Source organism: Arvicanthis niloticus, chromosome 20 (genome assembly GCF_011762505.2).
Source record: "Arvicanthis niloticus isolate mArvNil1 chromosome 20, mArvNil1.pat.X, whole genome shotgun sequence".
NCBI classification, from domain to species: Eukaryota; Metazoa; Chordata; class Mammalia; order Rodentia; family Muridae; genus Arvicanthis; species Arvicanthis niloticus.
Genome location: NC_047677.1, coordinates 16164323 through 16190632, shown reverse-complemented (window position 1 = coordinate 16190632; position 26310 = coordinate 16164323). Strand labels below are relative to the sequence as shown.

At 40.8% G+C, this 26310-nt stretch overlaps 1 protein-coding gene across 20 annotated transcripts in view; it reads right to left on the bottom strand.

Moving 5' to 3' along the window:
- Cep57l1 (centrosomal protein 57 like 1) overlaps positions 1–26310 on the bottom strand; it is a 74290-nt gene that overhangs the window by 46246 nt on the left and 1734 nt on the right. For 4 of the 20 annotated variants that reach the window (XM_076916979.1, XM_076916968.1, XM_076916964.1 and 1 more), the window contains exons 2-4: positions 16135–16263; positions 14533–14631; positions 47–165 (exon numbers count right to left, since the gene is read on the bottom strand). The exons of 7 other annotated variants lie outside the window; for them this stretch is intronic. Coding sequence is in view for 2 of the 13 variants with exons in the window: in XM_076916967.1 (XP_076773082.1) it covers positions 16135–16149 (15 nt within the window). In the remaining 11 variants the exon portion in view is untranslated. The remainder of the gene's footprint in view (positions 1–46; positions 166–14532; positions 14632–16134; positions 16264–26310) is intronic. 9 more of the 20 variants (XM_076916974.1, XM_076916973.1, XM_076916965.1 and 6 more) reach the window with 4 other exon arrangements.

Genomic DNA, 26310 nt, shown 5'->3' with positions numbered 1-26310 from the left:
AAAGAAGCTGACCACAACATCAAAGTGCAGACAAAGATGACTGTACCTGCACAACACTTTTATCACACTCCTGCCCTGAGGCTCAGGAAAGGGTGGCAGAGTGATTGTAGAAGATCCAAACTAAACCAGGTCTTATGGACATAGCAGGACTGCAGCTGTGGATGCCTGCATAAGACATACAAAGAAAAAGCCAGACAACACATCAGCATGGAGTGAGAAAGGGTTCATGGGCCCTCACCCTTAACTGAGCAGCTATGGGCAGGTGTTGAGGGGGGAGCAGTTTCCTGTAAAGGTGTGGCTTCCAGTATATCCACTGCACTCCAGTGGATGGCCTCACACCCAGGAGTGTAGGACCCAAGTATAGTTAATGGATTATTAAGAAGAAACAAACAAACAAACAAATAAACAAAGTTGTGGGTTGGGAGTGGGGAGAGGCAGAGATGAGAGTAGATCTGAGAGGGTTGGAGGGATATGATCAAAATACATTGTATGAAATTCTCAAGGAACTAGTAAAATATTTAATGTGTTAAAAGTGGTCCATAATAATAGTATAAGAAACTCCTTTAAAATTGTGAAAAACGAAAATGCCTATAGTAATAAAAATCTCACACAAAAGGCAGAAATTAGAAGGTGTTTCTGGACTGCTGATTATGAACTACACCCCAGCCTTCTCATCTCTAAAGGGAACTGCCACCAACAGCTCTTTAAAAAAAGAAAAAGGTAATTATATATCAGCCCCCCCACCCCCCTTGGTGACTTTCCTGTCAATCAGTGAGTAGGTAACGCAGGAAAAGGTTCTTTATATTTGTAAGGAGCAGGCCCCTAACAGGACTGACTTCATCTTGTAATAGGAAAGAAAACAATTTTTGAAGTGAAGTTGTTTTGAAGTGCTGTGATAACCAGAAGTTGTTTTAAAACCTTATGAATCAAAATATTTGTGCACAGAAAGAAGTTGTTTTGAATAAGTGATAACCAGCTGTAATGAAGTCAGCACCTGGCAGTAACCAGACACAAATGTTTATTGGCTGCACACATCAGCAGTGACGTCAAATCGAGCATAAAAAGAGGAGCCCGACCAAGCACATCATCACACACTGATCGCCACGACTGCCTAACGTGATCTGCCTGCCAACCAAGCCTCCTCAACTCCCGATCATCCACCTTCCTGGACTCTGGACCGGAAACCTAAACCATCATAAGGACTCAGGTCGTAAAACCCATGAATGAATGATGTACTTATTGCTATGCTTATTTCTTTGGTAATTAGCAATTTATTATTTGTGTTTGATAGAGATGATATATGGAATGAACAAGAAATGTGGCAATACCCTGTAGCAATAGCCTTAGCATTGGTGATAATATATTGTTTGCTGTGCATCATTAAAGGGCAGTTGAATGTCAAACCCTCCATCTCTGGGGTACTCTCTTCCCTCTCGTGGAGCTGATAATTTCACGGTCAATCCAGCATACGATCCCTGAGTGGAGAAGAATCTGTCGCTCCTCTCCCCGAGAGGATATTAAAACCTTGTCTTGAGCTTGAGACAATATTCTAGAAGCATGTCCATCTTTTTTTTTTTTTTTTAAGCTTGTTTGTATTTCTTTATTGGGGATGGATGTGAATACATATCTAATATACATTCTTTTTGATTAAAGCATCACTGATTCAGTTCTTACAAATTATAAGTAGATGTGTGTATGTGTGTGTGCATGCGTTTGTAGTGTGGTGTATGCATGTGGTATACACAGGTGTACACATGCAGCCACCCAATTTTACATAGCTCTCATGCAGTAAGCAGGTGCTTGTGTCACTGCCACTGTGGGATTTAGTTATAGACCAATTCTTTTCTTAGGCATCTCTATGGGTCAGAATAGGGCTGAGTCTGCAGTTACAAAATACAGTGAATGGGAAAGGCTCTGGCTCTGTTTTGAATCTTCTGATCAGTGTTCCTTCCTGTCTCTGAGAGTTCCGTGCTATCTAATCTTAGCTAAGTCATTTCCTCTCTTAATTCTGAACACTACCAAGCATTACTTAGGACCAAGCATTACTTAGGAGAAGTCGCCATGATACGGTAACATTCAGTTTCCTCAGAACAGAGTTCTTACAAATACAATCTCCAACCCCTGGGGTGGAGGGACAATGGTGGGTGGTGCAGTCCCAGTACTAGGGAGGCAGAGGCAGGTAGATTTCTAAGTTCTAGGCCAGCCTGGTCTACTGGACAGTCGGCTACACAGAGAAAACCTGTCTCAAAACAAAACAAAATGAACAGCTACAATCTCCAGCATAAGCTCTCCTCCCAGCCCTGTAATGATTCAGTCTCCCGTATTTGTCCAGTCTTCCTAACTCTACTCATCAGTTGTCATGTCCATGCCTCTAATTGCAGGTGGCAGAGGAAGAGGAGCATCAGCATAAGGGCAGACTGGGCAATGCAGCCAGACCTTGCCCCCCAAATGGAAGCAAAATTATTTAAAAATTATATTCTTTACAGTTTTATCAATGTTATCGTTATATTGACTTTTATTCCCATAATACATTTTTTGTGGTTTCATTCTTATAAAAGAATATATAGTCTGTATTATTTTATAAGCAGGTAGTATAGCAGCTTAGGAGGAAGACTCCTTGAAGATGAATCCCATGGCATCCTAATAAAGTTTCTTAGATATCCCCTCTATCTGTAAAATAAGAATCAAGATTACCTGTCTATTTCAAAGAATTTTATGTATTGAATCAACATAATGTAGTTTGATACTTAAAAAGCAAATGTTGCATAACAATTTAGTTATTACAGGTAATAAGCATCCGTAATCCGAAATATTCCTAATTCTGGAAGCTTTGCGTATGAGGTTTATGCTCAAATTGCTTTTTGATCAGGGATACTCAACTGGCAAGATCTATACATTCATTATAAAATCTAAAGCATCAAAATGTGCACTCCTAAGCAGTTCAGATAAAGAGCACTGAGCCTGGGCTGGGGAGGTAGCTTGTTTGTTAAAATGCCTTAAGGATTTGACTTTGGATCCCCAGCACCCATATAAAAAGTTGAATGTAATTACATGTGTACATAACTCTACAGTATGATTGTATGTGTGTGCCCATAGGCTAACACAGTGGTAAACAGGGACTAAGAATCCTCAGAGCTCAATGGAAGACCAGTCTAGACCAGTCTAGACAATCACTGAGCTAGTCAGACAGAGTATGGAGGAAAATGTCTGACATCAACCAGTGGCTTACACACACACACACACTTACTCAACCTACAGTATTATCCAAAATTGTTTATACCCAAAACATTATTAGTAAGTTCACAGATGTCCCTAATGATACTGAGAGATCACAAAATATAAAACATATTATATTCCCCAAAATTTGCTATCTACCCCTGTGGAAAGCTTTTGGGAATGCTTCTAGAAACTTGGGAAGAACTTGACATTGGTCCAGGATAAGGAAGTAAGTAAGCTCAGGCAGGAATTTGACAGTGGGCTAGGACAGGGAAGCAGGCTCAGATAAGAATATTGACATTGGGGCCAATACAAAGCTCAAGGTAAACTCAGCATGTGTGACATTCCTTTTATCCTGGGACCTTCTGATAAACCCCTAGAAACAGTGATCATAGGATTTTATTTATTGCCTTGTTTGTTCCTTGACTATTTGTGTTTATTTCCCTTTTTGTTCCTTAACGTAGAACTGACCTTATTATTTGCATGTACTTAAAATAGTATAATAGCAGACTGGGGAAAAAAATAAACCAGCTTCAGCCTCAGCAATGGCTGGAGTTATGTTATAGTGTTGTCTCATTGTCTTTTTCTTTTTAATCCTCAATCCTTCCCTGGAGATCTCGTTGATTGACTGAGCTGGCTTGGTCACACCCCTATTCCCTTCTTGTTTTGAGAACAGTCTTACTATGTAGCCTGGCTCCTTGGAACTTCCTCTGTAAACCAGACTGGCTGGCCCAGTGTAGGATCATGAAAGGTAACCTGGTTTCTGGTCGAGCACAGGCTGGAAATCCCGGTGACCCCAGGTGACCCGAAGGGATGGCATGCGGTTCGCCACACTCCCAGACTCCAGGTTCCTGACAGGAGGCCATAGACCTCTATAGATCTGTGCCTTTCAGTCACCTAGGACAATTCCCCCTAGCCCCTCCACAGGTAGAGGGTGTGACTACAGGCCACAGAGCCTCAAGACAGATCTCCATATTAAGGAGATACCTAAAGGTCAGAAGGGCTTAGCCAACTAATCTTTCCTTCCCAGACACTCCTCCCTGCAAAAGGTATTTAACCTCAGGCCTGCCCTGAGAAACTGGGGTACACTTTTCTCATCTACTTTCTGTGATAATAAAAGCCTTAAAACCATGGACTGCCTCTCCATTGGGAGTCACCGTGGGGAACAATGGAACAGGCCTTTGCCTAAAGAGCTTTGTCTAATCTCGCGCAGAAGACCGCACTGCATTCCCAGCCAAAGTGCCCACCAACTCAAGCAAGCCAACTGCAGGGACAAGCCAAGAACTCTCATCCCTGTGGGACCTAGTCAAAGGGCTCTCCCCTTCTCCCCTTGGGCTGTGGGTCAGTACAGCCCGTGGGCCCCCACTCCATTCCCAGCTCTTCCGTGGCTCCCAGAGGAGCCTGGATGCCCAAGAGCCGGAGAAACAGATGGTCCCTGGCCATCCCTGCAGGTCTGGAGACCCCGGACACAGCTCTGGCAGTCCCTGGGACCTCAGACTGGGCTTCCCCACCCCCTGAGAGTGGGCAGACATGGAACCTCTCATTAACCCAACAGCCTGGTACTCAGATTCCCCTGCTTCTGCCTCTTTTTGTTTGTTTGTTGTTTTTCGAGACAGGGTTTCTCTGTGTAGCCCTGGCTGTCCTGGAACTCATTCTGTAGACCAGGTTGGCCTCGAACTCAGAAATCCGCCTGCCTCTGTCTCCAGTGCTGGGATCAAAGGCGAGCGCCACCACCGCCCGGCTGCTTCTGCCTCTTGAGTACTGGCATTCCCGATGTCTGCCACCATGAGCAGCTGCACTCACTACTTTTAACAGTGTATCAACCCTATACCGTATCTCCAAAGGTCATCTGTAGGTAGTCCAGGAGACAACTGTCAATCAAACAGAATGCTCAGTTCCCATGTTTGACTCACCTGTGGTCATTCTCACCACTACCCAAACGCGGCGTTACACCTAATGCCTTTGCCTTCTCCTTTCAGGATGAGGACTGAACCCAGGGTCAAGTGCTTGTTATTGTTAGGTAGTGCTCTGTCACTGAGCTAAACCTCCAGCCCCCAGGCAATAGTATCACTTTTGGAAATGTTTTGATTTATTTGGTTTCTTGTTTATGCACAGATACCACTTTTTAAATTTTATTTATTTTTATATGTCTTGGTGTTTCACTTGCATGTATTCCTGTGTGAGGGTGCCAGATTTCAGAACAGGAGTTATAGACAGGTGTGAGCTGCCATGTGGGTGCTGGGAATTGAACCCAGGTCCTCTGGAAAAGCATCCAGTGCTCTTAATAACTGAGCCATCTCTCCAACCTTAAGATATCACTTTTTAAAAATTAAAAAAAAATCAAGAACTACTTCAATTTCTCTAGCTTTTAACAATCAATTCACATGTACCTAAATGTCCCAAAGGCACCTAAACTTATATTCAAAGTGTAGCATGTAATATTCTTCTACAAACTGCTTTTCTCCTATATTAATTTTTACTAACAACTGTTTTGATGTGTATGAGTGTTTTGCCTCCATGTTTTGTGTGCCACATACATACCTGGTACCCATGGAAGCAAGAAAAGAGCTTTGAATTCCCCCTAGGACTGGGGTTATAATGCTTGTGAGCTCCCATGTGTGTCTGGGAATTAAACTCGAGCCAATGCTGTCAATCCTGAGTGAAGTCTCTGGCGGGATCCCCTTCCTGTGTTAACCTTGCTGAGCAGCATCTGCACCCTTCTCTTCAACCCTCAGAGAGTCTAAGGATTTCAGCACCTACCACACTTCTCAATCCAACTATCCTCCATCACTGACAAGCTATACTGTCCTAGACCTACAGCACCTACGGCCTCTGGAAGGATTCTCCTGCTAATCCTGTCTTAGCAACCTTATTGTACCTCTGGAGTACAATAAGGTTAAAACCCAGAAGTATCGTTTCAAAGTTCAAAACTCCGTAGTGACTCCCCAGTGCTTCAGAACAAAGATAAAGTAGCTTTTCAGGACCACACAGGCCCTCCCTCAGTGACCACTGTTTCCTTTATGCCCCCCTCCCCTCCCTTGGTCCATACTGCCCTCTTTTCCTAGAACACTGACTATGTGAGCACATGCTTGTAATCCCAGCTCTCTCAAAGGAGGAGGGAGGATCAGAGCTCAAGGTCACTATTTTCGGCTACTTCAAGGCTAGCCTGAGTTATAAGACCCTGTCAAGAACAAAATGAACAAAGAGAAAGGGGGAGAGAGGGCAGGGATGTGGAGGAAGCCCATTCATAAATCATCTTCATTAAACTGTATGCCTTGAGGATGGATGGGGTCGTAATGAAACGTTCACTAAACTGGAATGGATTAAAAGCCATCAAGTTATTGCAAGATAATCCTATGAAAAGTCACTTCAGCACCTGGGGATATAGCTCAGTGGCAGAGTGCTTGAAACAGGCATCCCCGAGGTCACATCTACATAGGTAAACGGAAGTCGTTCACATCACTCCCATTGGAAAGATTGCAGCTAGTGGTGTCTAAATAGCAGCTGGCTTATCAGAATGTTATTCCCCTTCATACTGAGAATTCCAAGACTCTCCTCCAATTCTTAAAGCAAGCCCGCAGAGCTTTAACTACCCCAGCATTTGACTCATCTGTCTGAGGTAAGCAAGTGTTCTGGAGGGTTGACATCATCTGTGATGGAGAGAGATCCTGACACGGAGATCTGTCGAGTCAGCATTAAGTCTGCACTTCTTTTCAAGCAGACTTGTTGACACAGCTGTTAAGGTCTTAGTATGAGCAGGGGGATAGCTGCCTCAAATACGGGTGAGAACAAAACCGGATTTTCTTGTTTAGCTGAGATGGAAGCTTAACTTGATCAAAATACATTTTACTTAAAATGTATTTACAAAAACATATTATTCCAGTTCTGCCTTAGTTTCCAATGTGTTTCCTTTATTTAGCCAACCAGGCTGAATGCTGAGGTGCCCAGGGCCTGCTCATGTATACCTAGCAGTCAAAATCAAAAACTGTAGTAGAAAAGACCCCAAGATCTGGGTGTGGTGACACACATCAGTACCTCAGTGCCAGAGAGACTGATGATGGAGAATGAAAGATTTGAGGCCAGCATTACTACATAGATGAGTTCTAGGCCAGCATGAGCTATATGGCGACCCATCTCTAAAACACACACACACACACACACACACACACACACACACACACACACCTCATCGTGTAAGAGCTGAGAGGCTGAGGGTAAGCAGTTCACTAGAGTTCAGGTTTCAAGCTCAGTCTTAACAGTAGAACTGAAACACAGTCTCAAATAACAACAACAAAAACCCACCCTATGAGTTGGGTAATGTATAGTGCATGCACCCAAACATCTTATGTAACTCTCAATTAACTAATAAAAAGTATACGAAACAGCAAAAAGTTTCTATTTTATATACTAAAACACAAAATGTAAAAAAATGTCAATTAGCACTTCAAAAGTATGTACAAAGTGTCTACAAATCACATTTGGCTTACAATCTTAAAAAATAGCTACTATTATCAAAATAATTTTTTATACATAAGGAGACAGATAAAATGATTAGCTGATTTGGTTAAAGGTCTTCAGGCAATACCTGTAATATACTTTCTGAGAGTTCACTAATGTAGTAGTTTGAATAAGAATGGCCCCCACAGGCTCATACATATGAATGCTTGAGGCACCGGGGAGTGGAACTATTTAAAGGATTAGAAGGATTGGGGGTGTGGCCTTGTTGGAGGAAGTGTGTCATTGGAGGTAGGCTCTCAGCACCATGCAGGTAACAATGCTCCCTATGATGATATAAATGGACTAAACTTCTGAAACGGTAAGCATGATCCCAATTACATGTCTCTCCTGACAAATGGCCTTGGTCATGGTGTCTCTTCACAGACACAACAAAACAGTGATTAAGACAACTAAATTCTATAAGTCAGAGAGAACCCCATAATCTCTACAACTTTAGATTGAAAGAAAATTACCAAGGTGGTTAAAGAGACGAGTCCATAGTTTATTAACAGTACTTGTTGCTCTGGCAGAGGACTTGGGTTGGATTTCCTGCACACAATATGGTAGCTGACAACCATCTATAACTTGCTCTCTTCTAACTGCTGAGGACACCAGGAATACATGTGGTACACATACATACAGGCAAAGCAGTCATATGCCTAAGATAATTTATCTTAAGATAAGATAAATTATAAAAGAAAAAAATCACCAATGTTTTTCCTCAAATGTTATATTTTATATTAATTTATCTTCTTAAAATATTATATTTATTGAATGAACAATTCGGAAAGCTTGCATTCCCTAAGTGGTGGTAGGTGGATGACCTACTGCAGCTGATCATAACACACATATGCCCGCTGAAGATGAACATTTCCTGCTCTATAAGTACATGAACAGAGGAACATTTATGGTAAGACACAATTCAATTTGTAAAATTTTCAAAGAAAACATTAAAACTACTAGAATTATTTTTTTGTACAAACAGGCCTACTGCAGAGATCACAACTGAGAAAAACATAGAACACTTTTAAAATGACACTCTGGAGGACACTCTATTCTCTCTACTAAGAAAACCACACACATATATACTCATAATTTCTTTCCCTCTACCCATCTAATAATGCCCCCTCTATTTCCTGTAACAATGAATGAAATTAACAACAGATGGTTACTGAAGTTCCTAATTATAACTTTTACAGAGCCAACTGTCATTAATTTACCAGTATTTTGTTGGATATATGATAGTTTATCTCACTTAATGTAGGAACATTATTTTAGCAATGGCTGCACACTTACACTCCCCTACAGTTCCTTAGAAGCAAGAAATACATCTTTCTCTGTTAATCACCTATGCACTGGACTTCTTAGTAGATGTTAAATAGGCTTGTTTGTTTGTTTGTTTGTTTTGAGATGGGGGTTTCATTATATAATCTTACTGGCCTGGAACTTACTATGTAGACCAGGCTAGACTTGAACTCACAGAGATCCATCTACTTCTCCCTCCTAAGTATGGGAATTAAAGATGGTTGCCACCATGCTTGGTGCATTGTTATTTTTAATTGTATTTCAATTAATATATGAAAATATTTAATTATATTTCAATTAATATAGTAAAAATATGTAAAAGAAAATATATCCCAGTCTAATGGTTTCAAACACTGACTACTACACTGTATCTCAGAGGTAACATCTCTGAAATGTAGATTTACCTTTAAATTATACTTGGCAGCATTTCTCCCTTATTTTGTGGGCTATAAAATAATTCTGTGATTTATAATATCTGACTTCTTACATTTAATGAATAAAATTTTTGCAAAAACATAAATCAAAGAGCATTTTTCTGGGGGCTAGAGAGATCCCTCAGCAGTTAGGAGCACTTGCAGCTCTTGCAGAGGACGCAGCTCCCACATGGTGCACACACACAGGTGCAGGCAAAGAGTCAGTCATGGACATTTTTCTTGGCCAGTGAGATAGCCAGTAAGTAACAATGCCTTCCACCTAGCTGGAGGACCTGATTCAATCCCTGAGACCCGCATGGTGGAAGGAGAGAATGGACTTCTACAAGTTGTTGTTGGACCTTCACAGTGCTCCTTGGCACCCATGTACCTCCTCATAAACACACACATACAAAATAAAGGAAAATGCAATACATTTAAAACAGAACATTGTTTCTTATGCTGTTATATAAAGGGGCAAATATACAAAATGGGGAATATCGATAATTACTTAAGGCATCATAGTTATACATAAATGGCTCTTTTGCTTATCAAATCAGTGTTATGAGCAGAAAGACATCTCGTTAATCATATTTTTGGCATGTGTTCTCAGGAGACTAATAAAGATGAATTTAATTATTATATGCATGAAAAATGTAATTAGTAGCTGGGACAAATGGGGAAAAGAACAAGATCTACACCAGTGTCTCAGGTTTCTGTTGCTGACAAAAACTAATTTGGAGAAGAAATCATCTTACATGTCCATGTAACAGTTCATCACTGAGGGAAATCAGGGCAAGAACTCAAGGCAGAACCCTGGAGGCAGGCAGGGACTGAAGCATGTCCATGAAAGGACGCTGCTTATTGATTTCTTATATACCCCAGGACCTAGGGGTAGCACTACTCCCAGAAGGCTGGGTCCTCCCCACATCCATCATTAATCAAGAAAATGGCTCAAACATACCAACAGGCTAGTCTGATGGGGGCAGTTCCTCAATTGAGACTCTTTCTTCCCAGGCTACTCTAGTTTGTGTTAAGCCGACAAACACTAAGCACCAAAAAATGCAAAGAAAATTATACTAATATCAGTATTAAAAAAAAAAAACCCAGCAGACTTCATTTACACTAACAGTCTACTCTCCAAAAAAGGGGAAAATGTAAGCAGAACTTCCTCCCCACAAAGCAAATTGTTAAGAATATATCTAACCACAGAAGAGAAAGACCTCTACAATGAAAATCTCATAATTCTGAAAAAGGAAGTCAGAGAATATCAAACAATGGGAAAATATTCCATGTTCCTAGATAAGCAAAACTAATAATTAAGATGTCTGTACTATAAAAATTAATGTACAGAATTAGTGTAATACCCATTAAAATTTTCATGTCATATTTCATAAATAATACAAGAACTCATATAAAACCACAAAAAGACCCTGAAAATACTCAAAGCAATTCTAAGAAGTAAGAACAATGCTGGAGGTATCACAACACCCAACCTCAAACTTCACAGAGCTTTGACAAAGGCAGCCTGGCACTGCCATAGACACAGACAGGAAGATCAACGGAATAGAAGAGGGAACAAAACAGCAAGGCTACGCCCACTTAAGTTTTGACAAAAAGGGCAAAAACATACATTTAAGGAGGGAGAGAAGATAGCCTATCAACAAATGAAGCTGGCAAAACTGTCTTTCTACCTGCAAAAGAATGAAGTTATCTTTCACTTTGTTCAAAGTCAGTTAAAAATGGATCAATACTGTAATTTAAAACCTGAAATACTGAAACTGAAAACGCAGGGGATCCTGTTCAAGATACTGGGGTAGGTAAGAACTTTTAAAATAGAACACCAACAGCACAGAAACTAATCCCAAGTAGCAAAAGTGGGCCTCCATTAAAATAAAGTTTCTTTACAACAAAAGAAATAATCAGTCGAGTTAACAGACAGCCCACAGAATAGGAGAAGTCACTATCTGTAGCAGGAATTTCCCTCCCAATGTATTTTAAGTATTAATGCATCAGGAGGTCTATGATTGAACAGGGAAAAGGGAGGTGAAGCTAAGAGGGACACACACACACACACACACACACACACACACACACACACACACAAGCAGGAAGACGGATGCAGGCAGCAGAAAATGGCAGCGGACATGGACCCGTGTGAGTTTAAGTAACATAGGTAGATGTGAAATCTAAAGGTTAGGATAATTGAAATAACTTGTCTAAATTCTGTGGATATTTTGGGATCTGAGTATTTGCTGATATATAAATCTGTTTGGTTAACTATAAGCTTTAAGAGTTTTGAGTCTACTGGGAGATGGGTGTTGTCTGGCTTATCATGGGTGGACCACCGTGGTGGCATGGAGCTGGTGTGGCCTGAGAGGAGCTCTGCCGGCTGAGATAAGAGAGTGGCCATTAGTGTGGGAATATAGAGCCGGAAGCCTGGAGGGCATCACTTTTCAATTATCTCCCACTACAATTCAGACAAGGGGCTAATATCCAGAATTTGCAAAGAAATAAAACTGCCAATAAACAAATGAGTAAATTAACTAAGTAGGCAATTAAAAAAAAACCAAAATGGACAATAAACTATTGTAATGAGTTCAATATCCTAAGCCATCATGGAAACGCAAATCAAAATTACTTTGAGACACAATCTCACTTCACTTAGAATGGCTAGATTGAAATCTAACAACAAATGTTGAAGAGGATGTGAAGAGAAAAGAACCCTTATTCACTAGGAGTGAGGGTGCAAATTAATACAGAAATTGTGAAAATCAGCTTGGAAATATTAAAGATTTTAAAGAGAAAACTACCCAGCTATCAATTCCCAGGCATATATCCACAGAACTCCATGCCCTACCATGCAGATACTTCCACCCCTCTGTTTACTGTTGCTTTATTCACTATAGCACAGAACTGAAATCGACCTAGTTGTTTATCAACATATAAATGGATAATAAAAATCTACTTTGCTTATATTAGTGTATGTATTAACATTATCCAGCTTTAAAGAAAAATTAAGTTAACAACTTGCAGGAAGCTGGACATGGTGGTGAATGTCTTTAGACACAGCACTTAGGAGGCAGAGATAGATGGATTTCTTTGAGTTTTGAGACTAGCCTGTTATACATCATAAGTTTCAGACAGATAGAGCTACACACAGTAAGACCCAGTCTCAAAAATCAAAACAAAACAGCAAAAACAACTCCATAAGATGTCAGGAAAATGAACTTAAAAATGTATATTAAGTGGGGTCACAATCACAGACTCTCCTCTTCGTAATCTAGCCTCTGTGTGTGTGTGTGTGTGTGTGTGTGTGTATGTAGTTGGTATAGTACAGCATGAAGAAACTACAACAAGGCTAAGGGTAAAGGGCTGAGGAAGGACTGGATGCATATGAGTTATGAGAGAGGATAAGGCTAATCATTTTTATAGTTCAATTTCTGTCATGGATTTTTGTTTTGTTATGTTTTATTTCTGGTGATAGATAAGTACATAAAAATATATTGGAAACTGAAAGTCTAAGGTTTCTATAGCTTTTATTCCTATAGAGGGATTTTAATCTACAAACATGGCTTCTCTGGCAAGGGACCACATCCAAAGATATGATCCAGCTGAAATGCAGACACACACCCTCAATTACAGTATGATCTGAATGGAATGCAGAAGTGCCCTGAATCGCTAACAATGATGGTAAGGTTAGTCTGGAGAAGGAAGTAAACAAGTTTGAAAGTGACATCTAATTGAGAGGTAAAGTGATAAATCAGAGAAAGATTTGAAAGAATGATTCAGACATAGGATATGCCCAACTCACACAAGAACAAGAGAAGAAGAGAGGCTACTTAAAAGCAGGATGTGGTGTGTGCTGTGTGTATATGACAGTTTTACCAGGACAGTTTTACAGAGACAGGTTACAGAGAGAATAAGCTAGACACAGGTGAATACAAAGTGAGCCAGAGAATGAGATGAAGCCAGAAGGTTAGAACATATTGTGAAAGTTAGTATCAGGCCAGGCAGAGCAATTCAGTCAGAAGCTGAGAGAAGCTGAATTGAATCAGTCAACTTGGAAGATTGTATTGAGGCTAGAAGTTTCCAGGCCTAGGCCTAGGAATAGTTACCGCAGAGAAGGAAATGCTGGGCTCAGCCCAAGGTTTATATTCACACATCTCCTGATAAGGGGTCAGGAGTGTCCTTGATAGCCCCTAGCTGGGTGACAAAATATACATCCACTTTGTCTCTCTTGGTTTCCAGATTGCTCACAGACAGATAAGCAGACACAGATAGAGTACTCCAAATGTACCAATTGGTGGGAAACAAAAGCTTCCCAAATCACTTAATTATTGAGGGTTGGGGGGGGGTCTCCCATGAATCCCGGACGAGCCCCCCCAAAATAAAGGCCCATGAGTCACTGCAGAACAATACCCCAAACTCAAATAGTATGCAAAAGCAGAGGATATTCATTCTGCAGAAATCCAGCATGCAGGGGTCTACCATTCATCAAAACTCAGACCTGGAGGTAAGCACGAAGGCCTAATTTAAAGCTGATGGGATGAGTTCCAGGGAGGAGTAGATAACCTTTATCCTGATAGGTTGGCTTTATCTCTAGGGGTACCAGTGTCTCTAGGATAAGCTTGGGTTATGGTACTTTCCAGAACCATTGTTGACTGACTATTCTTGCCTCAGGCCAGGTAGCAGGACAGCTCTTGCTTAGCTGCCTGCAGGTTTTCCTTGGAACTGGTTTGTTCAGTTCTGGGAAACAGAAACTTAGGCCTAGTCCCCTGAAATGACATTTTATAGCCTGTTACAGAGTCGGGCAAAAATGCTGCTGCCCAAGCCAGGCAACTGGAGTCAATCCTGGAGCCCACAAAAGAAGAAAGCCTCTTCCAAAAGCTGTCTTGACTTCAGACATGCTTGGAACACACATACCCATAGGCAAATGCATAGATCATAATATACACACACTAATACTTTTTTAAATTTACAATTAAGTTAATTGAGTTCTAATTTAAAACAGGCAAAAAGATAGATTTAGATACTTAAAACTTAGATGTGGCATTGGTGGTATAGTGGTGAGCACAGCTGCCTATCAAACGAAAGAACTTACAGGTGAGCCACTATATTAGTATAGTAGTGATGGTGGTGGTGGTGGTGGTGGTGGTGGTAGTAGTAGTGGCAGTAGTATTTAATACTGAACTGCAGATTTCTGGAAAAGAAATAGATAGAAAACATGTACATGAGTTTAAAAGTAATCAATATATTTTTTAATTCCAAGAAACATGACTGTTTAATAAAAAATCTAAGATAAATTAGACAATTTATCTAGAAAATATCATTTTAAGAATGTTTGTTTAGCTGGACATGTCATATACCTGTAATCTCAGACTGAGCCTTGAGAGAATATTGTAAGCATTGAGAGAATATTTTAAGTTGAAAGTCTAGTCTAGACTACATTACAAAATCCTGTCTCAAAAAAAAAAAAAGCATATTCAACATACCACAACAAAAAAAATCTATAGGAACTGTAGGGATAATGCCAAATAAAAGTAATTGGACTGGTGGTATTGTCCTGAAACCATAGAAAAGAATAGTCTAGAAACAGACTTCTAAATATGGGAATGTTTTTATGAAAAAAGAAGGCATTTCTGTGGGGAAAGAACTAGCTGTCTAGAACATATGCCAGGATAACATTCTATCCATATTGTAAAACTAGGTATATTTTCTCTATGCCAAAAATAACCACACTTTTCAACAAGTCTTACCCACATGTGGACAAGAAGTGATTAGCTGTTTTAGAACAAAGAATGTGTTATAGACTTTAAAAAGATATTTCTTTAATAAGAAAATCTACAAATAAAAAATTACAATGAGTAGTAACTTGGTGCTACATGGCTACAACTCCAGTATATATTGGAGCTGAGGCAGGAAGATCAGTAGCTCAATTGCAGCAATAAACCCATATTTAAATAATTAAACCTTTTATATAACAGAACTATCACTGATAGATAAAAAGTACTGAAAGGTATAGAAAACTTATGAAAAAATAAACCCATATTTAAATAATTAAACCTTTTATATAACAGAACTATCACTGATAGATAAAAAGTACTGAAAGGTATAGAAAACTTATGAAAAATAGAGAAAGTTTTTATGACCCCTAGACCTGAGCAAAAGAATGCAGGTTCACTAGTTCCACCAAGAAAGCAGAACTAAATGTAAGATTTCAGGCCTTCACTGCCCCGGGATACATTCTACATTCCGGGAGGGGTACATTATCCCTGAATCAGAGAACACTTGCTGGATTAACTTTCAGGAGAGGAAGGGAGGGGCTGATTAACATTCCTCAGACCTCAGGGAAGAGAACCCACCTGCAGGTGGGGAAGGCCCAAAGCAGGAAGACATATTCCTGACCACAAAGAAAGATGCAAGTCATCTGGGTGGTCCCAGGAACTGGCTGACCCCAAGATAAATGGTTGGGCAAGGTTATATTCTTACAAAAGATAAGTGTACAAGATGTTTTGGCATGATTCTGGCTGAATTACGGGTTGGGACTTTTTGAGACTTTCTACTGTTTTTATGTTATGTTTCCTTGGTTACCCCTTCACCCCCCCCTTGGGGGGTTCCCCTATATAAGACTGCCCCTAACCAGGCCGTCTTGTCAATTCCTCTGCTCCTGCTGGGTTATGAATTGGTTGATCCTGAAATATACCTCTTGCTGTTGCATCAAGAATGGTATCTTGTGAGTTATTAGGTGGCCACGAATTCCTGAGGCTTGAGGGAGGTCTTCCCTTCGTGAGGGGTCATACAGTACTCAACAGGGATTAAAGAAAAACTGTGACTATGGAAAAAAAAAAAAAGAACAGAGTCAGCTCAACTTACCAGGAAAATGCAAACTAAAACCAAAATAAATGGTTCCTATTTAGGAGGCTGAGGCAGGAGAATTGGTGATCTTAGGAATGCAGGTCAACCTACTTATAAATATCAAGTCAGTCACATTTAGAAGAGCATTTCTCACTAGTTAGACTGTCAGGAAGTCTCAGAAGACTGCCAAAGCTCTGGCAAGGCGTGGGAAGACAGGCATCCCTATGAACTGCTAGATACAGCCAGCAGGAATGCAGGTTTATAAATCTGTCAGAAATTATGTGTATGTAAGAAGTATAAATTCTATAGAGCAATTTGAAAATCGTGACAGGGATGATATATGCCTTCTGATTCCACAGTCCCAGCTTTTAGCATTTTATGCCTGAACTCTAGAACAAAAATATATCCTTACAATATCTGTATAAGGACAGCCATTGTACCTCTGCTTGTAATTGGAATAAATACACAGAGGCAGACTGATCAGAACTTGGATGTATTCATATAGTGAAACCTTATACAGCATTTAAAATTAAAAACCAATAGCTCCACAATAGCAACATAGACAAACTCTGGAACCTTTACTGTATGAAGAGAAAAGCAAGTTAGAAAATGGTTAAGTATACTAAAATATCCTCTGTATAAAACTGTTTGAAAACAACATATGGAAAGCCAAGGACACTCAGACATTGTATGTGCTGTGCCTTTTTCATTAGGATAATAACAAAAACTACAGACAGCCAACATACTAACACTGTTCATTGTAGAGGGTAGAGGGTTTATACTATTACTGGCATTTTTAAAGGTTTTTTTTTTTTTTTTTTTTTTTTTGCTATTTATTTATGTATTCATTTATGAGACTAGTTCTTGATGTAGAGTCCAGGCTTGGTTCAAATCCAGATCCTCTTGCTTCAGGATCCTGAGTGCTGGGGTTGCAGACATGTAATGTGAAGCCCAGCCAACAAAGGTTTTGAAGAAACTTCATTTTGTCCGAGACCAGGTGCTAAACTCCAGTTCCAGGAAGAAAATCACAGAATCCTCCTGAGCAATCAATCTATGGCAATCCACCCCTATAGCAACAGCCAGTCAGGATACACTAACAGGGCCAAGGTACATATAAGATAAGACATCCTGCAGAGAAGAGGTACCTTAACCATCCTGTTTGTAAGGTGGTTTTTGTCCCCATGTTTGGTTCCTGCAGAGTATGCCAGAAATGAAATTTTTAAAATATCAACTTCATGGCCTGTACAGAAATCCCCCAAGCTTGCTGTCACTAGAATAAATACCCTGAACCCCTAGACTCAGGGCTCTCATTCTGACCCACTGCAACAGGACGGTGAACGACAGACCCTGCTCAAGAGCTCCTAATAAAGACCCTTATGTGTTTACATCAGAATTGCCTCCTGGTCAGGGTCCCTGCTACTTAGGCATGACAGGAATACCATGTCCAGTATTTCACATTTTAAAATTACATAAAATTCAATCTCACCTCTCTAGATAGGTATTACAGGATATTTGATTATTGTACGTAGAAAGACAAATTGTTAGCAGAACATGAAAGCTTAGAATGATACTGCCTACATTTGTCAGATGCAGTTAGGTATGTCCTGTAGAGATGCAATTTGGGTGTGCCTCTAAAAGCCTCCTTAGATAAGACTGCTAAAGAATGGAAAGTTCCAGCTGGGCAGTGGTGGCACACACCTTTAATCCCAGCACTTGGGAGGCAGAGGCAGGCAGATTTCTGAGTTTGAGGCCAGCCTGGTCTACAGAGTGAGTTCCAGGACGGCCAGGGATACACAGAGAAACCTTGTCTCGAAAAACAAAAACAAAACCCAAAAACAACAACAACAAAAAAGAATGGAAAGTTCCTGACTATTTTAAGGCAAGTTGCTTGGGAGGGGCCACGTTGTCTTTGTTCTAAGACCTGAGGCAAAGTCAGCTGCATGGCCTTGACCAATCCCTACTGACCCAAGATGGAGATGTGTTCAGCTTGTCAAAGGCATAGGGGAGGAGCTAGAGACTTCTAAGCAATTGGATCTTCTGGAGCCTCTCTCTTGGCTTGGGAGAGCCTTACGGAAGGAGCTCTGGGTAAGAGATAGGGACTCTCTTTTGGGGCTATCAGAAATCACAAAAAAAGCAGCTTCCAGGATGCAGGTGAGACAGTATTCTAAGAAAGAGTGCTTAGGAGCTCTTGTGGGTCTGGAGGAGCTCAAGAGAAAGGTAGACTAGGTCGGTAGTATGACACAGATGGAAAAAGATGTCTAAAGAGCTAGCAATTTAGGTGTAGAATCAGTCAAGAAAATAAAATTACCTCATTGAGCTAACAGGTTTTTACCTCAGCTCCTGCATCTTTTAGGTATATTAGTTAAATTTCTACGAACAAATATTACTAAATGGGTACACTTGTATGTAAGAAAAACAATAAAAGAATAAAGCCAGCAGTAAGACAAATTTATAAAACCTGTTAGAAATTCTTCGTATATGCTATAGTTGGTAAATAATTCTTTCCAGAAAGGTGAAATGAAGACAGATTTAACAACACTGTTTTCAAAAATTCTATCTATTAACGTATGCCAGGAACAGGTATTTAGATACACATCCAAAGGAAACTAGAGGAATTTGGAAACACCAAAGAGACACAAAAGTACGGAGAAAACAGTACGACTATGACTGTGGGAGCCTACGTGTGTGACTGTGAAATATTAATTTATTTCTAGTGATGGAAGCAAACAACACGAACAGAGATGGCGCTGAGACCGGCGTCCATGGCGGCACTCTGAAAGAAGCCATTTGAAACTCTTGAAATTGATACTGCTAAAGAATTAAAATCTAAGAGTTGATTTATGATTCATCTGTACAATATACACAGACACACATGCATGCATGAACACACAACTTGGCTGACACTGACAAGACAGTTTTCAGTAAGTCTGAAGATGAAAAACCAAGGAAGCATTTTGAAGTAAAACTGTTTACTAAAAAATAACAGGCAATGTGGGGAGGCCATGGGTAGACTTTTATAAACCTCCACGACAAAGCGGGAAACCACATAGCAGCAGGGAGCTAGATACTAGGAAGTTACATTCCACACTGAAGGAAATGCCTGACTAAAGCTGACTGGAGGCACAAGCTACCTGCCAGTTAGCAGCAGGTGACAGAACGGTGCTCTGACAGAAACCCTGAGTCCTGGCCCCAGTGCTCCAGATGAATGTAATACTGACCTCAAGCCTCTTTGCCAGTGTACAGTTTTAAAGGATGACACTTAATTCAGTTCCAAGGGGCTGATAAACTGGGTCTGAACTTTGCCTTTCGTTTTTAGACTGAGCACTCTGCTACTGAGAAAGACCCCAACCCTCTTCATTTTTTCATTTTGGGACAAGGCTTTACTCATTCAGACTGAGCCTCGAGCTTAGCTAGGTGGAGGCCTGTCTGGGCATGTGAAAAGGATGCTGTGTGTGTCATTTACTATTTAATGATCCAAATAATAATTCAGATCCAGTAGAGACGTTAATATATCCAAGAATAAATTTATAGTCTCTCAAAAAGTATCGCAGACCTTCAAGTAAAACACTAAACTTTAAAATTTGTAGACAATAACAGAAAATCTAGTTGACTTTAGGTATGAAGATAACATTTTAGATGCAACACTAAAAACATGATGCATGAAAGATATAAGAACTGTTAAGCCGGAGTTCATTGAAACTACAAAGGAAAGCATTATAAACATGAAAGATGAGCCAGACAAAGGGAAAACGTTGGCAAGAACACGCTCCCAGGGCCCAAAACTCTAAGCAACAAAACACACAGCCAGCTATAAAGGAAGCAAAGGGTCTTCAGACAGCTTGCCGATGACACTCAGGTGGAAACAGGCGCAGTGAACAGCCCAGTGCTACAAGGGACTGGGGGACTTAACGATGTGGAGCCACAGAAACTCTGTGGGCAGGAATATAAAATGCAAATACTTTGCAGCAGCTCTGAGTTTGTTATAAATTAAATATAGGGTTGCTGTGTGAACCAGCCGTGAGCTGAAAACATGTCCACAAAGGTTCTCTACCTGGTCACTTTACAACAGCTTTATTTTTTAACTACCATGTACTCTCAAGATGAGCAAACTCTTCTGCCAAGAGAGTATGTCTTGGGTAAGGAGGTCTCATCTGCTGCCACCCTCGAGGTGACACCTGAGGTTTTGTTTCCTTGCTGCCACTCAAGACACTTTATTGAAAATCCAGTTCTTTCACAATCACTTTTGCAGTATTTTACCCGCTTTGTGAATCACAAATAAATGCTAGCTAATTTCTCTAAATTTGTTGAAAATGTATCTTTTGACATACTGGGGTGTGGGGGAAATCACTATATAGTTAATTCTTAAACAATTTTAAGGGACACCAAGCCCCATGTCATATAACTTTTGACTTCCTCCAACAAAAAAATACTACTGTTGACCATAAGCTCAATGGCACAAATGGGCAGATTCCCGTGTAACACTTACTATTCCCGTGTAACACTTACTGTGGGCTGAGTGTATCATACAAAGTGAAAAGTAGGCTACAAACACAAGCCCACTTCTTAAATTTTAAATTTTGGACAATTTCATACATGTATGCAATGTACTATAAACACATTCTTTCCCTCCCTCTCCTAGGTAACCTTTTACTGTGAAGCAGGATTTACTAGGGAGACTGACTGCTCATATGTAAATAATCTGTGACAGAAAGTATTTGTTGAGACAGGGCCTCCAGCTCCTGCCTCCCATGCAGCTGGGGCCACAAGTGTGCTTGACGTGCGTGGTGTCACAGAGCAGCACAAGCAGAGTGTCACAGCACCAGCTCACCACAGCAACAATGGGAGTTGGCTCTGAAACTGCCGGTGCCTCAGTATTACAACACACAGTCTGACACACACAGCATCCTTTTCACATGCCCAGGCAGGCCTCCACCTAGCTAAGCTCAAGGCTCAGTCTGAATGAGTAAAGCCTTGTCCCAAAATGAAAAAATGAAGAGGGCTGGGGTCTTACTCGGTAGTAGAGTGCTCAACTAGCATGCTGAGGTCATAGATTCAATCCCCAGAACTACAAAACAAAACAAAAAAACCTAAACAAGACAAACCATGCACTGGACTGGAGCTGCCCAGCAGCATGCACAAGGTTGTGCGATCAAGGCATGGTACCACATCCAAACACACCCAAATAAACATGTATATAAACATAAATATACACACCAAACACATAACAGACACACACCACACAAGCACACAGATACACACATACAAAAACACAAGTGCACATACCACACAAACCCAAACACATGTACATAAACACAAAAAATATACACAGTGAATACATACAAGCACACACACATAAACATACCAAACACATAACATACATAAACACATCACACAGAAATACATACACATAACAAACATCACACAGACATACAAACTTTACTAACAGTCGGAACTATGTTATTTTGCTAGACTTTATGGTATACTAGGAGGATGAGGCTGGATGATCTCAAATAAGGCCAACTTAGGCCTTATGTCAAGCCCTGTCTCAAGTAAACACACATAAATACCTTGACATTCAAGAACCAATTATATAGTAACCCAATGTGTGTATGTATGCAAAATCTTCTCACAGGCAGACTAGCCTACAATATGAATGTGTCTAAACCAGACACTTCCATTAAACAGGAATGGAAGCTGAAAAAAGTCAACTCAGGAGGCCAGGACTTAAAAGTATTAAGTGACCACATAATATACCTAATCTCTGCTGATGACTCCAAGTTCTGAGGCAACATGATGGTTTCTTGTACAAATTTCCTACAGAATAAAAAAAATAACTAGCAGGAAGACTGATATGCTATTACTTGGTAGGTATTTCAAAGCATGCTAATTGACTATCAAGTTTTGCCTTAGCATCCTCGTCAGTAAGAACTTCTAAAATGTATATCACACACACATATGATTTATGAGAGTGGCTTACAGGCTGTTTCAGCTTGTCTGACAAATGATATCTCTCAGCAGAAGTACAAGAATCCAATAGTTGTTCAGTCCACAAGGCTGGATATCTCAGGTAGTCTTCAGTATATGTCATTGGAATCGCAAAAATGCAGGCTCTAATGCCAGTGAGATTGAGGACAAGCACCCACAAGGCAAAAGTGTCTTTCTTCCGTATCCTTTATATAGGCTGCCATAAGAGGGTGTGGCTCAGACTGAGGGTGTCTGCCAACCTCAAAAGATCCAATTAACTACAAATCCCTCAGAGGTGTGCCCAGTTGCTTGGGTTTTTAGTTAATTCCAGATGCAGTCAAGGTGACAACCAAAAATAGCCATCAACTCAAGCCTTTGCTCCTACTGAAGGAACAACTGCACACCAATAAGATATACAACTAACATTCATGCTAGTTTTTACTGTTCAAAGACTTTGGAGCTTGTTTTAATTAAAATCACCCTAAAAAGAAAAACAAAACAACTGTTTCCTGGAGCTTAAACATTGAGTAGGTCTGCTGTTGCAGCATCAGGCCAATGGCTGGCTGGTATTTAAAAATGGTATTATAATGCTGCATGGTTCAAACAAACTATGGTCAATGAGCAATGACACAGTATACAAAGATAAATGTGAGGAAGAAGCCATAAGTGGACTAAATATACAAGGAGGATCAGTTCTGACATGAAGCACATCTGAGAGGTTGTCAGGAAAGGAAAGAGACAGAATGGCCGAAGAAGTGATCATGTAGTTGAGATCTGTGGATGTGCCTGTTCTTAGTATGATGCTGGTTCCACCCGAGTCACAGAACTGTTTGCTCTGCAGATGTCTTAGTAGCTCATAAAAAGTATTCTTTCTAAAATTCTTCCATCACTTTCTTCCATCCAACCGCCTAGCTTTTATCACCAACAATACGCAGTACCTTTGTAAGTAGAAAATACCATGAGTGTTTTCATGCTCATTCACCTGGCCACCTGCTTCCCAGACAAGGTCTTGCTTAGTAACTCAAGCTGGTCTTGAACTGCTGACCATCCTGTATCAGTTTCCAGAGTGCTGGGATTACAAACGAGGTGTGCACACACATCGAACATCAATGATGTGTACTGGGTCCCAGGCGATGTACTGAGCTTTTGCCAGACTGAGCAGACCCAGGCACTGGGTGCACTCAGATGCTCAGCCTTCTCCACCCAGGTGTTAATCACATTATGGGAAACTCTAACTGAAGACTGCATTTGTAACACAAGATACATGCTGAAATAAGAGCACATTTATTTGTTTCTCTAATCAGGTGCACTTCTCTGAGCAAGAAATATTTGAGCTAAGATCTTCAAAGGAAGATGAGTCAGACAAGATGAGGCAGTCTTCATCTTGACAAAGAAAATAAGGACAGAGATTCTGTGTCTTGACTTATTGCCTTTGGTTAAAAAAAAAAAGTCTACCTGCCTTTTTGCACTCTTCACCCAAATTGATCTTATCAAGATGGCCAACGACCTTTCAAACAACAAAGCTGCAATTTACAAAAGCTTAGATGAGCTTTCTTCTCAGCTCTGGAGCAGAGCAGGGCTTCATTCCATCTAATAAGCTGAGGTTAGTTTCCCAGCCAGGGAGGCTAAAACACAGCAGAAACAAGAGCAGACTGGTCTCTTCAAAGTTACCTTCCACCAGAGGTCAGGACAGAGAGATGGGACAGAACAAAAGAAAGTAACTGGTTAACACCAGATTTCTTCATGTTACCATTTGGAAGGACTGAAGAAAGTAGGGCCTCAAAGCAGAGGGAACATGACTGTCACGCCTAATAGCTAGCTTGGGAAATTCACTCCCTCGTTTCCGATTTCTCAGGTCACATAACAACTTAGCTTCAGTCTGAATATATAAAATATTATCGTGGGTAGCCACTTTGATGTTTGAATAGGGGAGGGTTTAACCTGGGGGGAAGGCGGGTGGGACAGATACAGGAGCTCAAGTCCTTGCAATGGCTTCTGTAACCTCTATTAAAAGTCACACAGTGGTCAATTAGTCCTTATGTCACTACATCCAGAACAGCATTTAACAGCCATTTCTTCCTCTTCTCTCTCTTCATTTTGCTTCTAGGACACACTGTCCCTCTACACTGGCTGCTCCTTCAGAATCACTTTGTGGATAACTTCAAATCCATTGAACATCACAGAGTGTACCTCCTTTGGCAAAATCAACAACCATTATCAAAACATTACAAGGAAACCTCAAACTGTCTCTACAGCTACATCTTCCTCGTTTCTCTTCCATCTCCCAAGGCATGTGGCCGATCTGCTGATGCCTTCTTTATCCCATACACCAACACACACATTTCTCCATGACAGCCAGTCATGCTTCCTTTTGTTTTACTGTCTTGTTTCCTGTGAAACAAGGTCTCAGTACGTTGCTCAGGCCGGCTTCAAACTCCCGCCTTCACACCCGCCTCTGAACCGGTCCTTCCATGTATCCTCTTCCCATACCTTGTGTCCTTCGTGAATCCTTAGTTCCACCTGGATGATTAAGTTGCTATTGGATGACCTTTAGAACTCACAATAGCCCTTGATTTCAAGAATTCTTCCTTTCTTTAGTTCTGCTACAAATATTAACTACTGTTGCATCAAAGAATGCAAAGCATATAAATTAACTTGAAGAAAGGTAACTGGAGGAGCCTACAAAAAAGTCCCAAAACACACAAAACATCCCATGCTCCCAAATTCCCAAACTAAACCCACGGTCCCTGGTCAACTGTGACACTCTGGAGAATTACGCCAACCTAGAACAAGGCAGAGAGAACTCCACACCACCCTAGCTCCCAGTGCAGACTCTTCCTGCCCATTGTCTGTGTCACTCACCCTCTTTGTACCCTACCCCCTCACCACACACACACACACCAGCTTTAGGCTAAAAGATCCTCTCAATATTGGAGGTCTTTGAATAAGGGCGACTCCACCCTGCAAGCTCATCTTCTCACAGCTGTCCTGAGGTGGCAGGGACCCAGCACAGATGGTCCAGCAATGATCCTCCTCAGACTGAAAAGGGAAGCCTTGTTCCCACAGTCAAGCACTTTTCCTTCCTTCCCAATTGGCTGTCAGTGTTTCCTTTGCTATGTCTCCCCATTATTTACTATCTTAGGTACAAGCTCACTGATGACCTACTGAACAACAGGCACTCAGCAGGCGCTTGTTGGCTGAAGCCTTATGCTATTCCTTTGGCCTCATTTTCCTTGGGATGAAGACTTCCCTGACTGTCTAAGGCTGGGCTACATGTTCCTATAGCCAATAATATCACACAGTATTACAACTGTATTTTACATATTAGTTTTCTGATAAGATGAGGGATTATGTCTTTTCCACTCTTCTGTAGAGGGATTTTAATCCAGAAACATGGCTACTATGGTTAGAATACAGACATACTCTTACTTTAATCTCAAGCAATGAAGGTAAAGTTGGTTTGTAAGGAAGCAGCCATGTTTGAAAGTGATGACTGAGAGGCAAAGTGATGAATCAGAGAAAGATTTGACAGAAAAGGATCTGTACAACCCTCATGAGACAGGAAAGAGGGGCAACAGAAGAGGGGGCAGCACAGAGGGAGAGAGGAAGGAGGCAGTTTTACCAGGAGCATTTTATTGGGAGACAGGTTGAAGAGAGAACAAGCTAGACACAGGTAATGACAGGCTGAGCCAGAGAAAGAGAAGGAGCCAGAAGATTAGAACAGATTGCTAGAATTAGTTTGAAGCCAAGCAGAGCAATTCAGTCAGAAGCAAGAGATGACAGTTTGAATCAGTGTGGAGAGGAGTTTGAGCCAGAACAGCTGAGTTGAACCAGCCAGCAAGAATTCAGAAAGAGCTAGAAAGGGTGAGCTTATTCAGCAGTTAGTCTCAAAAGCTGAACACATTCTAGGCCTCTACAGAAGCTAGAAACTTCTAGGATTGGGCCTAGATTAACAGAGGGAGACAGTAAGCCTCCAGACAACAATTACATCAAGTGAATAAAAGTTATTGTTACACTTTTCTACATGTTAAAAGCCTCATTACTTTTTATAATATTTTTG